Genomic DNA, 17,761 nt, shown 5'->3' with positions numbered 1-17,761 from the left:
ATTGATGGGCACCTACTGTCCGGTATATATATATAGGTAGCTAGTGTGGGGGATTAGTGATAAGGACAAAATCTGGAAAACCTTACCTAATACTCCAAGCCGGTAGTTCACTGTGATGACGATAACATTGCCGTAACTTGCCAAGATGCTGCCGTCAAACATATTCCCAGTGCCCTCCATGTAGGATCCCCCATGGATAAATACCATCACAGGCTTGGGGCTGCCGCTTTCACGGATGTCTGCAAGGGGAAGGAAATGATTCAAGGACAAATTAAAATGGCAGCTGGAGATGCAATCTAAATTGTGGACGCTTTAGTTTTCTCATAATTTCGGACACATTGACTTAAGCTTTGAGACTATTTCTGCTTTGCACGTGATACCGTTCATTTCATACGTGACAAGTATGACATGTTCCTGGTGATTGAAGATTCCATATTAATCTTGTTTTTTGTTTCAGGAAATTTTATGGGCTCTTATTTTTGGGGGGCCAATAAACTGTCAGCATTAAGGAAGCGTAGAGATTAAAACTGACATTTCAATTTAAGCGGCACAGGTGGCTAGTTTTATCAGTAACGTAGAATCTAATAAACACGATTGAACCTAAATGTTTTAATGATTAACATTCTTCAAGAAAAGTTTTTAATTCAATTTCAGACATCCAACGTTTCCCTTTAACAAAGTGTTACGCTTACTGAACTTTCTTTGAGGGAGGACATCTAGTTTGGCCGCTGGGTTTGAATTAAATGGGGGATAGAGAGGGATACAAAAAAATAGGCTTCTGATTACTTTTATATTCCACAAAGGAGACAGACGTTTCATCTTGGGTGCAAAATATCCACATTCATGTTCAATATCTTATCGATGTTTGGTGTTGGGGGACACTTGCAGGAGGTCTCAGAGCTAAGGAAAGTAATTAAATAGTAAAGAAAGTAGGATGGCATCTTCCACAATGCCTTTATGGCAAAACATGAGGCTGTATTTGCAAAATGCAAGCCCATCTCTGTTCTTTTAGTTGATTTTCTTCCTCCCACTCTGTCTTTCTCTTTCCTTCGCTCTCTTTCTTACATTTCCAGTGAAAGCGTGAAGAAAATGCCAGGGCACCTCTAATCCTCACGTCTTCAGTAGGCAATCCATAACTTCTATAATATTGATTAGGACTGAGCAGTTGCTGAGTGCATGTGCATGTGCATGTGCATGTGCGTGTGTGTGTGTGTGTGTGTGTGTGTGTGTGTGTGTGTGTGTGTGTGTGTGTGTGTGTGTGTGTGTGTGTGTGTGCGCAAAAGCTTTTTTTTGTTGAAAGAAAGAGAGTACAAGAGAGGGGGAAGAGAAATAGGGAAAGAGTGGGAGATACTGTAAAGAGAGAGATCCGGAGGGCAAATCTAAATTATTTTCATAAATTGCGCATCAGAATCCTAACATCTTCCATTCACTTTGATTAATTAATTGAATCACAGAAGAGCAGCTGGATTCACGCAAGTGTGTAAACGAGAGCAGCATTGAGACAGGAGAGTAATACCTGATATCTCCATATAGTTACAAACATAACAGCAAGGTAAATGATTAAATATGTCAAATAAAACTAGGACTGAAGACTAACTGGAAAGATTGCGTGTCTGTTTGTCTGTCTATGTCAATGCATGCATTCATGCGTACATGTGAAAGTGAAATATTCATACAGTGCATATGTTGCCCCCCTCTGCCTCTTGTGTGGGTGCCAACAGCAGATTAAAGTGACACACGTCTGGTCACAGAGGGTTATGACTACAGTGTCTGTCAGGATGTCCATTACATCATTCATGTCATTCACAGTCCTTTATGCTGTTTGTTCTTGTGTTCACTTCATCTTTGTGAGTGGCAAAAGCAAGTGCACATTCGAAATCTTTGGAGGGATTCCAGGCTTCTCTGACAGAGGTCAAATCATTTTAAACCTCCATCAATGAGGAATAGATGCCAGGGAATTGTGTGTGCTGGATTTTGAGAATAGATGGCAATTCAGCCATTTGTTCTAAACTGGGCCTACTAATCATAGGGTTCGGTCATGCATCCTACGTGGACCCCATGGCATGCTAGGCTAATCCTAGTTGTAGGTAAGGTACAGAGGTAAGTGAGGACAGGTGCATTCCTATACAGGCGCTCACATCACAGAAGACTAGCTGTAAAAGCTCTGCACTGGATCTCCATCCAATGCCAAATCTGGATGGCCTTGCTAATAAGCTACAGTATAAAGAGAATGTCCCTGTCACAATCCTCTTGAGGACGAAAGTTTCCATCCATTACAAATCCACAGGTGGAGTGGCCCCTACAGAGAACTGCACATCTTACATTCTTTGACATTGAGGTTCCATGGCAGTGTGTTGTTGTTGTTATTTGATTACATATCTCTGTTGTGGCAATAGGTTAAATGTCAAAAGAGCACCGCCAGTGAGATATCAAGCCGATTGATCCTAGGGCCATTTCATTCACACATCTCAATGCGTTGGTTTTAACAGCATATTGTCTTCTGTTTTAGAGAGGATTATTAGTCTGGCCTGGATTCTTTATCAAGTGAATACTTGAGAGGCTGGCTGGGATTTCACTGTATATTTGTGTCTCTAATCTTTTGATGTGCGTACTCAGGAAATCGCAAGTTGCTGCAGATCAAAGATAGCTGCCGCATTCCTAGTTTAGTTTTCTGTAATTGGTGCTTATTTCACCAGATTATACAGGAGATGTGCATTATTAAGACTGTGTTCTGTCATTAAGTAGGAAGTTAACTTTCTCACTTTCTCTTTGAATAACTTAATTTGGGGTTATTTGAATATTTTCTTCAGTCTGTTACTTTTCAGTGAGAAGCCCGTTTTAGATTTGTTGATTTAAACATTTGGCCTTGATTCCTAGGTTTACATAACTGTGCCATAATGTACTTGGATTTGTGTAAAATAGTGATGAAGATGCCTTGTTAGGAAGAGATTTGTGATCAATATGTTACAGGTCTTTGCCCATAACAATCCAGGAACATCCATACATGTTGCATAGGAAACTTACAGTTTTTTTATAACACAACTGAAGGTGACTTATGTGTTAGGTTTGATCAGGGTATCAAATTCCCCAGGAATAGTATATTTTATTTTGGAAAAGGAAAAGAGTTGTGAAAAATCATGCAAAAAGGTGTTACGGTTTAATTGAAGGGTTAAATAGTTACTCTCTTTTAGATGGGATGCAACATGTATTTATTTGTTTACAAAATGTAAAAAGAATTCAAGCAAAAACCTATGTTAGATTATTACCAATTAAGTACTCTGGAATGATGTGCGACATTAAACATACTCTTAAAACATCAAGCAAAAAAGACAAAACACATCCAGCAAAAATTACGGAGAAAAAAAATCTTCACTTTCAAAAAAGGACAAGAAATGTAAAAAAAAAAATCAAAGAGGAAAAATTGGAGGGTTCCTTGTCATGCAAATCAGTTTGGCATCAAAAAATACCTTCATCCTCCGCCCCGTCATTATCACCTAAATCATCATTGTGTTTCTTTGTAAGGGGACCTAGGATCAAGAATGGAGAAGATGGAGGAAACAGATAATACAAGAACACACAAACCTTAAAAACGCTCAAAAGAGAAAGAATTCTTATGGATTTTCCCTGTGAAAACTTTTACTGAAAGACAAAGAATGTAAACAATTTCATACACATTTGTGGAGCTTGGTAACTATGAGATTGTAAGACTTTTGTTTCAAAGTACTGTAACAAAACAAGAAGGATCTTCAAAATAGGACCCTTTCTTTCAAAAAGATTCAAGAATGTAAGATAAGTCGTTCCCAGTAAAACAGAACACAGCTTTACCTCATGTCATTCTCACCCCTCTTTCCCAATTTCAAGTAAACAGACAAAAGCATAATTGTTATGGATGTTTGTGAGGGTGTCTTCTAACATTATGTTCCAATAAGTAGCCCACGTCTGTGAATGTTAATGTGCTAAAAGAGAATACTCCAAATTGAATCATTAGTGGACTCATACTATGTAAATATGTAAAATAGAACCTAAATGAAGTAATTTCATTGTAGGATCACAGAGTGCCAAAATGCAAATGGGAAAAGTTAATGTATTAAGTGGCTCCAAACACACAGAGGTTAATTGCTTAATTCCCCCTCATTGGCAAAATAATAAAGCAGGAAATAGGTCAGAATGCAGCAGAATAAACCAAGACAGGATTCATTTAGTGAGTAACAGCACAAAGACCGCAGCAATGGACTGTACTATAAACACGACACAGATGGACAAACAGATAGACAGGCACACAGAAAGACAGACGGGGGCACAGAAAGACACACAGGCACACAGAAAGACAGACGGGGGGCACAGAAAGACAGACGGGGGCACACACAGACACACAAGGTTGACAAAGCGTTAGTCTAGACATATGCGAGCTAGATCAAGCATGTGTAAGCAGAGAGCAGCACATGAAAGAGTGAGATACACAGTATGACCAATGAAAGATGCCTTCCCACACATCACTCAAACTCATCCTGCTTATGATCATGCTCCTTCATGACAATACAGTACAGGAAAACCAAAACAGGGAAGCAATGAGAGGCAGGGATGGGAGGGGGAAATGGAAATGGAAATGCTATTCTATTAAAATAGTCCAGTCATTTATTTTCCTCATGTCTTGTAGCCAGAACACTAGAGCAGTAGGCAATGGCATGACATCTCTATAATTTGTAGCAACATTCTGGAGAAGAAAACAGAGGTTATTCAACACTGGAGAGAACATTTGGCGTAAACATCCCGTTTCACCCAGCAGCCATGCTGAGATTGATTTTGTGAGATACATGACAAAAACTGAAAACAGTTAAGAGTAAAGTACACTGTAGCCTCCCTTATCGGAACACATCATTAAACCATCACATTCTCATAAGCTAAGGTAAGGCTTATAAAGCAACTGAACGGAGATGCTGGAGCAAGTTTGTGACATGACTGTGCATGGCTGTCCCCTAACTGAGGGGATGGTTGGATCATACCAGTCAGGACGGCAACATGACAGCATGCTGTCAGCATCACGTCACTCCTAAACTCCAAGTGACTGAGGGCCAGGCCCTGCACACTGACTTTTCAACCCCTCTGACCCCCTTGGAGTACTGAGCGCCTCAACACTTTTGTGTCGCACCTGGCTCCACTGCACTGATTAGGGAGACTCTGTTTTTCTGTATTTCCCAGTATTTATTTTCTCTTTCTCCCTTTACCTTGGTCTACCTCTCTCCCTCTATTTACTCTGCCTCTCCGTCTGTCTAACTGCCAAACTGTTTTCCTGTGCCGTTGTCTTTGTCGCCCCCCCCCCACACACACACACACTGTCTGTCTCACCAGTAATGCTGTCTCCCAGTCAGATGATAAATTGATTTATTACTGCAGCCTAGCTCTTACACACCCCTTCCAAATGAATTTCCATATCCCTCGTTGTGCCGATATTGATTTGTGTTCATCTCTGACTGATAAAGTGCAACTTCACGCTTGAGTACTCTGTAATGCAGAAAAAGAGGTGGGCTGGTGAGGTGTGCAGCAGGCGGCCGACTCCGGGGCTCCTGGCCCTTAACACTTTAATGCACTATGAACCCTGAGGCTCCAACCAGATTAGGTCATTAATGCTTTGAGCTCAATTGATCTCACATTGTGCACATGGGCATCCATACGACACATTCGTCAAGGATCTTAGGCCTATCCAAATGGAAACAAACCAACTCAATCAATCATTGATTTGACCATAAAAACAATGGGCTCTCTAACATACAAAAGCCAATGAATCTGGGGATTAAGTACTGACCTTCGACAGTACTGGCTATAAAACATTTGTTGCATGAACAAATATTTCACATCCTTTGATAAATTACTGAATGTCTATGGTGAAATATAGCCTGTATGGTGAAATATTTCATACAATGCAGTTTGTGCCATAACATTTTGATCAAGAGCAGAATACACAAGAACTTACCTTTCAAATCAAGTCCAACAGCACAACTCATTCCCAGGGGCCGAGTGAGTCATGAGCCTGGTCCCCATGGGACACATGTAGTGCAGTGTACATGGCTATACAGCCAATTACAGGGCTCACAGCTCTGTGGATCTCTTTGATCAATGACTCAGGACCAGGTGGTACTCAGGAACAGAACACTACTGAATACATCCACCCATGTGTTGTGCACTTGATGCAATGCCATCCTACTCTATTCAAATGTTAGAGGCACATAACAGAGAGAGGCTGGCTCTTTGACTGACTGACTCACACTCTCAAAGCAGAAATAATAACACAGATGAAAAACAAATGCTCACAGGTGTGGCTGGGGAGGATTTGACTGCACTAACATTCTAAAACAAGATAGTAACCTTAACCTGCACTCATTATTAAAGGGGCAATCAGCAGTTGGTGCATACATTTTTTGACTTATACATTATTGATATGGACCCATTGATTCTTGAAGAATATAACTTGTTAATGCCCCATGAGCTTAGTTCAACTATCGTACCCCATCAGAACCCAAAATATTAGCTTGTTTTACTCCAATGTTTGTAAACAAAGTAAATGTAAACACTGTATTGCCTCAAACCATGGTTAAAACTATCATTTTGATATCTGGAGGGTCAGTCCTTGCTCTACACTCTACAAATTAGGGGTTCAATAAGGGTTTTTCTAAGATCCTCAAAGTTCTTCGAAGAACCTTAAGGTTCTAAGCACTGAAAATTGCCCCCAATAGATTCATTGATGAACCTCGTTAGTTGGTCGGCGTTCTTGCAGGAACCTAACTGCCCAACTGAAACGTTTGGATTTGAATTTCAAAGGACAGCAGGTGCAGGCACTTAACTGAAAAATGTAAAGGTCTCAATTTAAAGGGAAGGTTTGTCCCTTGTATGATGAAAATTGATATTGTTTTATGGTGATACCATCTATCTTTTCATATTTGTGCAAATTAAAATTCAATGGATATAAAATCAACAGAAGTAAGAATGTGTAGGCTATAAGAACATGTTGAAGGCAAGATGTATTGGGTGCAGACGACTGAACTGCTCACTTTCGCATCCTTTTCTGCAAGTATACAAAGACGAGGAGGCATACAAAAAGGTATGTCAATTGGTATGTTATGCAGATCACATGTATCATCCTCCTCCCTTACCTCTTCAATGAATATCCCATCGGCCTCTACATTATGGACAAGGTATGTGCGTGAAAACCATTATCAAAACAGTTCATTCACATTTTCCACAAAAACCAAGGTATGAATACTGTCGTGCATGTTTTGTTAATCATCTGTATAATTTAAAAAAATGTGGATTCACAGACTTCATCTCTGATGAATTTAACAGGAAACCTGTTCGATCACCATGCACTGAAAAATCATTCTGGATATGGATACAGAAAACATCAACACATTAACATCAACACCCCAGAGGATATACCCATTGAACTTGGGGCTCTGCTGGGAGTTTACCTCATCTTTAGATTGGTTTTATTCTGCTTTGCCACTAAAATAACAATAAACACTGAAAAATAAATATGGTGTTATTGTTGTTATTGTTATGTATATTATTATTATTAATAATAATAATAATAATAGGGGAGGGGGGGCAGTTCATCAAATTAACCCCAAAAGGTTCTTCAAGGATCCATTAAAAAGGTTATTTGAAGAACCCTTTTAAATGGTTATTCGAAGAACTTATAGGTGTTCCCCCACAGTTTCAACTTGAAGAACCTCTAAAGGATACTCCAGGAACATTTTGTTTTTAGCGTGCATACAGTACTCATTGACTTTTTCCACATTTTGTTACGTTACAGCCTTATTCTAAAATGGATTAAATAAATACAAATCCTCAGCAATCTACGCACACTACCCCATAATGACAAAGCAAAAACAGGTTTTTAGAAATACCTTATTTACATAAGTATTCAGCCTTTGCAATCAGACTCGAAAATTGAGCTCAGGTGAATCCTGTTTCCATTGATCCTCCTTGAGATGTTTCTACAACTTGATTGGAGTCCACCTGTGGTAAATTCAATTGATTGGACATGATTTAGAAAGGCACACACCTGTCTATATAAGATCCCACAGTTGACGGTGCATGTCGGAGCAAAAACAATGCCATGAGGTCGAAGGAATTGTCCAATGGTCCCTCAGACAGAGCTCTAGAGTTCCTCTGTGGAGATGGGAGAAACTTCCAGAAGGACAACCATTTCTGCAGCAGTCCACCAATCAGGCCTTTATGGTAGAGTGGCCCGACAGAAGCCACTTCTCCATAAAAGGCACATGACAGCCCAATTGGATTTTGCCAAAAGGCACCTAAAGACTCTCAGACCATGAGAAACAAGATGCTCTGGTCTGATGAAACCAAGATTTAACAGGATGTTTTTCAGCGGCAGGGACTGGGATACTAGTCAGGATTGAGAAAAAGATGAACAGAGCAAAGTACAGAGATCCTTGATGAAAACCTGCTCCAGAGGGCTCAGGACCTCAGACTGGGGCAAAGGTTCACCTTCCAACAGGACAACAACCCTAAGCACACAGCCAAGATAACGCAGGAGTGGCATCGGGACAAGTCTCTGAATGTCCTTGAGTGGCCCAGCGAGAGCCCGGATGTGAACCTGATCGAATATCTCTGGAGTGATCTGAAAATAGGCATGCAGCAACGCTCCCCATTCAACCTGACAGAGCTTGAGAGGATCTGCAGAGAAGAATGGGTAAAAACTCCCCAAATACAGGTGTGCCAAGCTTGTAGCGTCATGCCCAAGAAGACTCGAGGCTATAATCGCTGCCAAAGGTGCTAAAGGGTGCTAAAGGGTCTGAATAATTATGTAAGGTCAGGTCTCACTGTGCCGATACAGTACCCTTTTCATACTGTACCTGCAGCTTTTCAAACTGCACCCACAGGTTTTCTGTCCAACTCCAACTGCAAGAACTGGTCCCAACCAGCCATGGTCTCAGCAATTTTGTGCCCTATAGGCGATATCAAAATGCGCAAAAATAACCTAAGAAATAGCCTGGGTTCAATTGAGATTTTCACGTGGCCCATTATTGCTAGGCTATATGATAATATACTTGACGGATTTGGAAGAAAAGCAGAGTTGGAGAGACTTGCACTTTTGCAAGCTATTTTTATAGCCTACCTTTTAGGAGTGCGACGATTTTCAGACATTTCCTTGGAAAGATAACTGCCAGTGATTCTACAACCATGCATAGGCAGCCTACTCTATTTCAATGAGACCACATATACAGTATACGCATTTTTCATTATTCTATGCGTAAATCCGAGACACTTAATTTAGTATGATATATGACATTTCGTATGGTATGTATTCATTTGTGGATGTCCATCATCCATTACTTATCAAATGTTATGTATTACAATGTGTATGATATGTTAGGAATTGCCATTAGTCCAATAGTTTACATTTGCAAAATGCATGATATGTTACAAATTCCAATTTATATTTGCTAACGTTAGCTAGGTGACTAGGTGGTTACCGTTAGCAAGCTGGCTAATGTTAGCTGGATTAGGGTTTAGGGTTAAGGTTAGGAGATAGGTTAAAAGTTAGTGTTAGGGGAAGAGTTCGCTAAAAATATTAAGGTTAGAGTTAGGGGAGGGTTATCTAACATGCTAAGTAGTAAAAAAAGTTGGTAATTAGCTCAAATGCTAATGCTAGTTTGCAGTAATGAGATTGGACACAACCTTTGGGTTGCTAGTCATTTGCATTGTACTTGTCATATGTAAAACCACTAAATGTAACATATCATCATTTCAGTGTCACGTATTTCCTATGTTATGTCTAGTCTGAGACCAGGCTGAATAGGAAAGGTAGGCTACTGAAGGTGAAGCAGCGACAAAGATTAATAATGTGACAAAGATGTGCTTTTACAAAGCAGAAAGATGATGTTTCCAAATAATCTGTGAGACAAAAAATATATTTTCATCCCAAAATAATATGTCTGACCGCCCGCAACATGAAAAATGCTGACCGTGCGGCAATGATCTCTGTCTGGACCCGCAGCCCTCTACTGTGTGTTTTCTCCCCTAATGAATCAATACACATACAGTGCCATGTGAAAGTATTCGGCCCCCTTGAACTTTGCGACCTTTTGCCACATTTCAGGCTTCAAACATAAAGATATAAAACTGTATTTTTTTGTGAAGAATCAACAACAAGTGGGACACAATCATGAAGTGGAACGACATTTATTGGATATTTCAAACTTTTTTAACAAATCAAAAACTGAAAAATTGGGCGTGCAAAATTATTCAGCCCCTTTACTTTCAGTGCAGCAAACTCTCTCCAGAAGTTCAGTGAGGATCTCTGAATGATCCAATGTTGACCTAAATGACTAATGATGATAAATACAATCCACCTGTGTGTAATCAAGTCTCCGTATAAATGCACCTGCACTGTGATAGTCTCAGAGGTCCGTTAAAAGCGCAGAGAGCATCATGAAGAACAAGGAATACACCAGGCAGGTCCGAGATACTGTTGTGAAGAAGTTTAAAGCCGGATTTGGATACAAAAAGATTTCCCAAGCTTTAAACATCCCAAGGAGCACTGTGCAAGCGATAATATTGAAATGGAAGGAGTATCAGACCACTGCAAATCTACCAAGACCTGGCCGTCCCTCTAAACTTTCAGCTCATACAAGGAGAAGACTGATCAGAGATGCAGCCAAGAGGCCCATGATCACTCTGGATGAACTGCAGAGATCTACAGACTCTGGGAGACTCTGTCCATAGGACAACAATCAGTCGTATATTGCACAAATCTGGCCTTTATGGAAGAGTGGCAAGAAGAAAGCCATTTCTTAAAGATATCCATAAAAAGTGTCGTTTAAAGTTTGCCACAAGCCACCTGGGAGACACACCAAACATGTGGAAGAAGGTGCTCTGGTCAGATGAAACCAAAATTGAACTTTTTGGCAACAATGCAAAACGTTATGTTTGGCGTAAAAGCAACACAGCTCATCACCCTGAACACACCATCTCCACTGTCAAACATGGTGGTGGCAGCATCATGGTTTGGGCCTGCTTTTCTTCAGCAGTGACAGGAAGATGGATGGAGCCAAATACAGGACCATTCTGGAAGAGAACCTGATGGAGTCTGCAAAAGACCTGAGACTGGGACGGAGATTTGTCTTCCAACAAGACAATGATCCAAAACATAAAGCAAAATCTACAATGGACTGGTTCAAAAATAAACATATCCAGGTGTTAGAATGGCCAAGTCAAAGTCCAGACCTGAATCCAATCGAGAATCTGTGGAAAGAACTGAAAACTGCTGTTCACAAATGCTCTCCATCCAACCTCACTGAGCTCGAGCGGTTTTGAAAGGAGGAATGGGAAAAAATTTCAGTCTCTCGATGTGAAAAACTGATAGAGACATACCCCAAGCGACTTACAGCTGTAATCGCAGCAAAAGGTGGCGCTACAAAGTATTAACTTAAGGGGGCTGAATAATTTTGCACGGCCAATTTTTCAGTTTTTGATTTGTTAAAAAAGTTTGAAATATCCAATAAATGTCGTTCCACTTCATGATTGTGTCCCACTTGTTGTTGATTCTTCACAAAAAAATACAGTTTTATATCTTTATGTTTGAAGCCTGAAATGTGGCAAAAGGTCGCAAAGTTCAAGGGGGCCGAATACTTTCGCAAGGCACTGTACCTATGTTTTTATATACCTATATATTCTGATATATTTGACATGTACTGCACACTCAGTCACTGTGTAATACTGTGTAACATCAGTCAGAAATGGTAACAACTGGAGATTCATAAATATTTGATTTCCGTAACATGGCTGACATTCTAACAACTGATGACAAGGGTCTCTGGACCCAGCGAAAAAGGGTCTGATGCTGGGTTTCAAATATCAGTAGTAAATGCCAGCAAAAAAATGTATTTTCTTAGAATCCCCCCTGGGGAGAGCAGAGAGGACCTGGGGACCCAAATGTCACAGCGCCTTTGGATTGTAAAGGTGCTGCTGCTCATTAGAGCCAGCCACTGACAGGATTTAAAGGCAGGTAACATCGATGTGTGTGTGTGTGTGTGCACGCAGGGGGGATTTCATTAGGAGCTGTCAGAATGAGAACAGGGACATAGGAAATGACACACCTCGTAATAAGCACCCTTCCTGTTGAGGGGAAGTTGCCTGGAGAGGGGGTCAGCGACACCGCATCCTGCGAGGAGCACATAGCAAGATCAGTGTTTCCCCTATATAAAGTATGTAGAAAATATAATGTATATATGTTTTATAGATGTTTTAATAAGATCATTTTTGAGAACTGACAATCCCCAACATAAAAACCAGATTGTCAGGGATATTCTAAAATCATAGAGCCCCCATTGATTTTGTTATTATGCTTGAGTCACTCAGATAGCATAAGAACAAGGTATAAGCCATGTGGGAAAGTGTATCACTGCAGAAAATTAGCTTTTAAACTGCAAATTGTCTCTCAGTCCTATGGCAATTGAAGAAAGGATTGAAGGAAATTAGCTTAAAATTGTTTTTTAAAATTTGCTGCGGAGAAGAGGACGACCTTTGAAATGTGCCATTGGTCACACCCACTTTGCCACTGCTGCTGCTGAAAAAAGTCCTAGGGGAAACACTGAAAATAAATAATCTCACAGGAACATGTGCTATAGCAGCTCTGTTATTGGCCAGCCGAGTGTGGGCATAATCATTCAGGCTTTGCCCATTTGATCATGAAGAGTGGCATCTCCATTCAATATAAAGTTAAGTAAGCACAAGGAGAGGATAGACTTGAGTGTGACCAATTTCCCAGCAGAGCAAAATATTGATCCAATTAAAAGTGCAGATACAGATAGTGCTAATTGTACTGGAATCACAAGATGTAGTATTGGCAATGCATGATGATTTTTGATCAATGCTTCACATGTTCCTATAATCATTGATTAGTATGCCCCATTGCGCATAAATTATGTTCTTTCTTGTCAATTTATATGTTCGCTCATTACACATTCACACCTTTTTTTGATTTGGAAGCAAGTCAGACCATGTTTTTTTAGGGTGAAATTATATGCATCCATTCACTATAAAGTACTTTTTATCCTAAATTGCTTGAGGTGTCCTGACTCAACATCTTGTAAAGTTTTAAAATAATATACAGTACCAGTCAAACGTTTGGACACACCTACTTATTCAAGAGTTTTTCTTTATTTTTACTATTTTCTACATTGTAGAATAATAGTGAAGATACCAAAACTAGAAAATAACAAATATGGAATCAAGGAGTAACCAAAAAAGTGTTAAACATATCAAAATATATTTTAGATTTTAGATTCTTCAAAGTAGCCACCCTTTGCCTTGGTGACAGCTTTGCACACTCTTGGCATCATCTTAACCAGATTCACCTGGAATATTTGGCCAACAATCTTGAAGGAGTTCCCACATATGCTGAGCACTTGTTGGCTGCTTTTCCTTCACTCGGTGGTCCAACTCATCCCAAACCATCTCAAATGGGTTGAGGTCGGGTGATTGTGGAGGCCAGGTCATCTGATGCAGTACTCCATCACTCTCCTTCTTGGTCAAACAGCACTTGCACAGCCTGGAGGTGTGTTGGGTCATTGTCCTGTTGAAAAACAAATGATAGTCCCACTAAGCGCAAACCAGATGGGATGGCGTATTGCTGCAGAATGCTGTGGTAGTAATGCTGGTTAAGTGTGCCTTGAATTATAAATAAATCACTGACAGTGTCAACAGCAAAGCACCCCCACACCCTTTCACAAAGACATGGTGGATGGATCCAAAAATCTCAAATTTGGACTCATCAGACCAAAGAACAGATTTCCACTGGTCTAATGTCAATTGCTCTTGTTGGTTGGCCCAATCAAATCTCTTCTTCTTATTAGTGTCTTTTAATAGTGTTTTCTTTGCATCAATTGAACCATGAAGCCCTGATTCGCACAGTCTCCTCTGAACAGTTGATGTTGAGATGTTTCTGTTACTTGAACTCTGTGAAACACTTATTTGGGCTGCAATTTCTGAGGCTGGTAACTCTAATGAACGTATCCTCTGCAGCAGAGGTAACTTGGGTTTTCATTTCCTGTGGTGATCCTCATGTGAGCCAGTTCAATCATAGGGCTTGATGGTTTTTGCGACTGCACTTGAAAAAACTTTCAAAGTTCTTGAAATGTTCCGTATTTAATGACCTTCATGTCTTAAAGTACTGATGGACTGTTGTTTCTCTTTGCTTATTTGAGCTGTTCTTGCCATAATATGGACTTGGTCTTTTACCAAATAGGGCTGTATTCTGTATACCACCCCTACCTTATCACAACACAACTGATTGGCTCAAATGCATTAAAAAGGAAAGAAATTACACAAATTAACTTTTAACAAGGCTTGCCTTTTAATTGAAATGATTTCCAGGGGACTACCTCATGAAGCTGGTTGAGAGAATGCCACAAGTGTGCAAAGCTGTCATCAAGGCAAAGGGTGGCTACTTTCAGGATCTCAAATATAAAATGTATTTTGATTAGTTTAACACTTTTTTGGTTAGTACGTGATTTCATATATGTTATTTCATAGTTTTGATGTCATCACTGTTATTCTACAATGTAGAAAATAGTAAAAATAAAGAAAAACCTTTGAATGTGTGCAAACTTTTGACTGGTACTGAATGTATATATTCTTTTCACAAATTGTATCGGTATGCATCTGTTTGTCTCACTTTGATACATCAAAAGGACTTGAGAAAATCAAGCGTGGAGATGGCTGTGGTTGAGTTAGATGTCGCCCTGAGGTTGAGCATGTGAAATCTACCATAGATAACGACCAAACAAGGAATATTGCAGACACTGGGCTAAACAACCTTACGAGGTGCTGCCACACATAAAACAACCCTCATGAGTCAAATAATTTATTAAACATAAATATTACTTTCTGGATGATCTGCTTATGTATTCATTTTGTATCCGTCATTGCCAGGGATGCAGACTGATCAAATTGGTTTGGTTCCTTTTCTCTCAACTGGGCTTTTATGTCGCAGCTAAATGGAGATTCTGAGACCGTTCTCTCCTTCTCTCTCTTGCTATCGTTCTGTCCGTCAGTCTCTCCCCCTCGGTATTTCAGTTTAGGTCTGTCTGTGTCTGTTTATCTGTCTTGGTTTCTTTCACTTTCTCATTCCAGTTTAAGTCTCTGTGGATGCTCAGAGTGATTCAGGAGGGTCTTGTCTTCAAACAACTCCTATCTACCCACATCCTGACACCTGTAGACTACCCCACTCACGAGCCGCACCCCATGGCCCTGACTAGAGGCCAAACCCAACCTGCAGCTAAACAATGCACCTACTCCTAAACAACATGTTATGATGTTAAGCTAGCTGGATGCTCGGTCTCTAGACTCCAGATGAGTTATACTCTGACAGGAGCTGGACAGCCAATGTTCATCAGGGTTCTAGCCAAGGCTCCCAACACGACACAGAGCACGGAGCATGCTTCTGAGGCCAGGCCTCAGCGAGGGGAGGTGAGATGATGAGGAAAGAGAGATGTTCAAAGAGGCCCAGGCACCAGCGGGACAGCAAACAGGCTAATTTGCCAGTGTATTCTATTTTCAAATCATTTCAATTTCAAAGCACTGCATTACCATGCGGTGGGGATGAAAGAGAGGACTGCAGTGCGTTGCTCAGCTCTGCCATCAACATCCCTCAACCCCAGCCCTCCTCTCCTCTCAAACAGCACGTCAGCAGAATTAGGCATCATTTACCAGCTCCAAAATGAATTCAAACACGTGCTCTTTCTCTCATTTTGCAGTGTGTGCACTGATGCCTTTGATTTGGACCTACAAATTACAAATTTAGCTTTTAATCAATATTTCATCTGTCCCATCTGAGAACCTGCATATATCCCACTCTAACTCACAAAATGCCGATCCTAATGGTTGCAAAGGGAAAACATTTTTGAGTTTGGATATGCCGTATCCTATGAACTGTATACAGTACTTGGAAAACAATCACAAAAGTAATGCAAAGTTGTTTTTAAAGTTCTGAACGTAACAGTGTGTGATAGGTTATGTAAAAATGATAATCAGTATTGTCACTGATAGGAACTAAAGCTGTGCCCATTACCGTTTGAGAGAGAGGCTTAAAAAGCAGGCAACACAATGACAGAGAGAAGAACAGGTCCACAACATGGAAACTGCCTTGCCTTCGCTATTACTGAAAGGCTGAATAATGGATGGCTCCAACTCCCCTTAATGTTCTCCAGGAGAGGTTTTGTATCTATCATCCCAAGCACCAAGTTCAATCCCGTCTCATCAAAGCTAAATTTAAACTTCGTCATCCACTTAAAAAGAACGGCACTTTTCGGAGGGTGAGAAGATGAATAACAGTGGAACGAAGGTTAAAAGTGAACAATGCATCTTGCCAGGGAGACAAGAGCATTAGTAAACCAAAGCAACAACACCCCAAGGTACATTTTATATCAATATCTCCTGCTTGTTTAGAACCCCTCCCCCCCAAATAAAAAAGATTTTAAAAATGAACATGCAAAAATTGAAATAGAGCAGCAATATCTAAAGAGTGATAAGATGAAGAGATTTTCCTTATGACAAAAAATAATCATGTTGATTTTGGATTTCCTCCAATGTTCTTCTTATCTCCGCTCTCTGTTACTGTTTGTGTTTCTCTGTGAAATGTAGTACAAAACCACAACAACAACAATCCCCTGACGGTCTACTATACAACAATAGATTGGCACAGAGGAGAAGCATTCGCTGTCAAAGCTCACTTGCAAAGAATGGAACACAATTGAGAAATAAAGCAGTATGCTAATTAATCATCAAAGCATTGTTTTCCTGCAGTTTTACCCTCACAAGGATGATGCCGATTTCCATTAACAATCCCCCATCTACTAACTACTCTATGAGTCTACCCATTAAACTGCAAACCTTCTCTTTCATCTAACCAAGACCAAGTTGATTCAGTTAAGAAAAGTTTAAAAAGTGGGAAGGAATCTTTGCCGAACTCTATCACTGTTACAACTAGTCTTAAGCCTATTTCTCTGTATCTCCTAGTGTAGACCTGTGGTAAGGTATCAGAAGAATGTTACTGCAAGGCAATAATCTTTGCCAAACTACCACTGTCACAACTCTCTCTGAGTATCCCCTGGTGTCCACCTATGGTCAGAATGTTAGTGCACGGCATAATGCTGAATCAATATCCTCCATTTTCAGATCACTCTATTACATCAGCAACACCCAAGCCTGGCTAATTGATCTCCTCCTTCCCTGTTTTCAAGTTAATGAGCACATCTCAGCAGCATTGCATCCGGACTGAACAACAAGGCCACTCATTTGGCCAGCCTGGTACACTATTGGCTGGCTCCACCGATCGGCTGAATGGGGAAACATTGCAAAACTACATCACAATTAATCATCTTCGATTTCTAATTAAATGCACGAAAAGGGAACAGTCTGATTATATAGGGGCAACCAATTACACTGAACAACAAATGCAACATGTAAAGTGTTGGTCCCATGTTTCATGAGCTGAAATACAAGAACCCAGAAATGTTCCACACGCACAAAAAGCTTATTTCACTCAAATTTTGTGCACACGTTTGTTTACATCCCCGTTAGTGAGCCTTTCTTCTTTACCAGGATAATCCATCTACCTGAAAAGTGTGGCATATCAAGAAGCTGATTAAACAGCATGATCATTACACAAGTGCACCTTGTGCTGGGTACAATAAAGGCCACAAGTTTTGAAGGAGCGTGCAATTGGCGTGTTGACTGCAGG

At 40.3% G+C, this 17,761-nt stretch overlaps 1 protein-coding gene across 1 annotated transcript in view; it reads right to left on the bottom strand.

Annotated features, from left to right (window-relative positions):
- LOC135511467 (neuroligin-1-like) overlaps positions 1 to 17,761 on the bottom strand; it is an 83,736-nt gene that overhangs the window by 14,138 nt on the left and 51,837 nt on the right. The window contains exons 2-3 of the mRNA XM_064932967.1: positions 3,468 to 3,527; positions 87 to 239 (exon numbers count right to left, since the gene is read on the bottom strand). Coding sequence (XP_064789039.1) covers positions 87 to 239; positions 3,468 to 3,527 — 213 coding nt within the window. The remainder of the gene's footprint in view (positions 1 to 86; positions 240 to 3,467; positions 3,528 to 17,761) is intronic.

This window comes from Oncorhynchus masou, chromosome 24, assembly GCF_036934945.1.
Source record: "Oncorhynchus masou masou isolate Uvic2021 chromosome 24, UVic_Omas_1.1, whole genome shotgun sequence".
NCBI classification, from domain to species: domain Eukaryota; kingdom Metazoa; phylum Chordata; class Actinopteri; order Salmoniformes; family Salmonidae; genus Oncorhynchus; species Oncorhynchus masou.
Note: the sequence above shows the minus strand (reverse complement) of the source record. Positions and strands in the feature narration are given on the sequence as shown.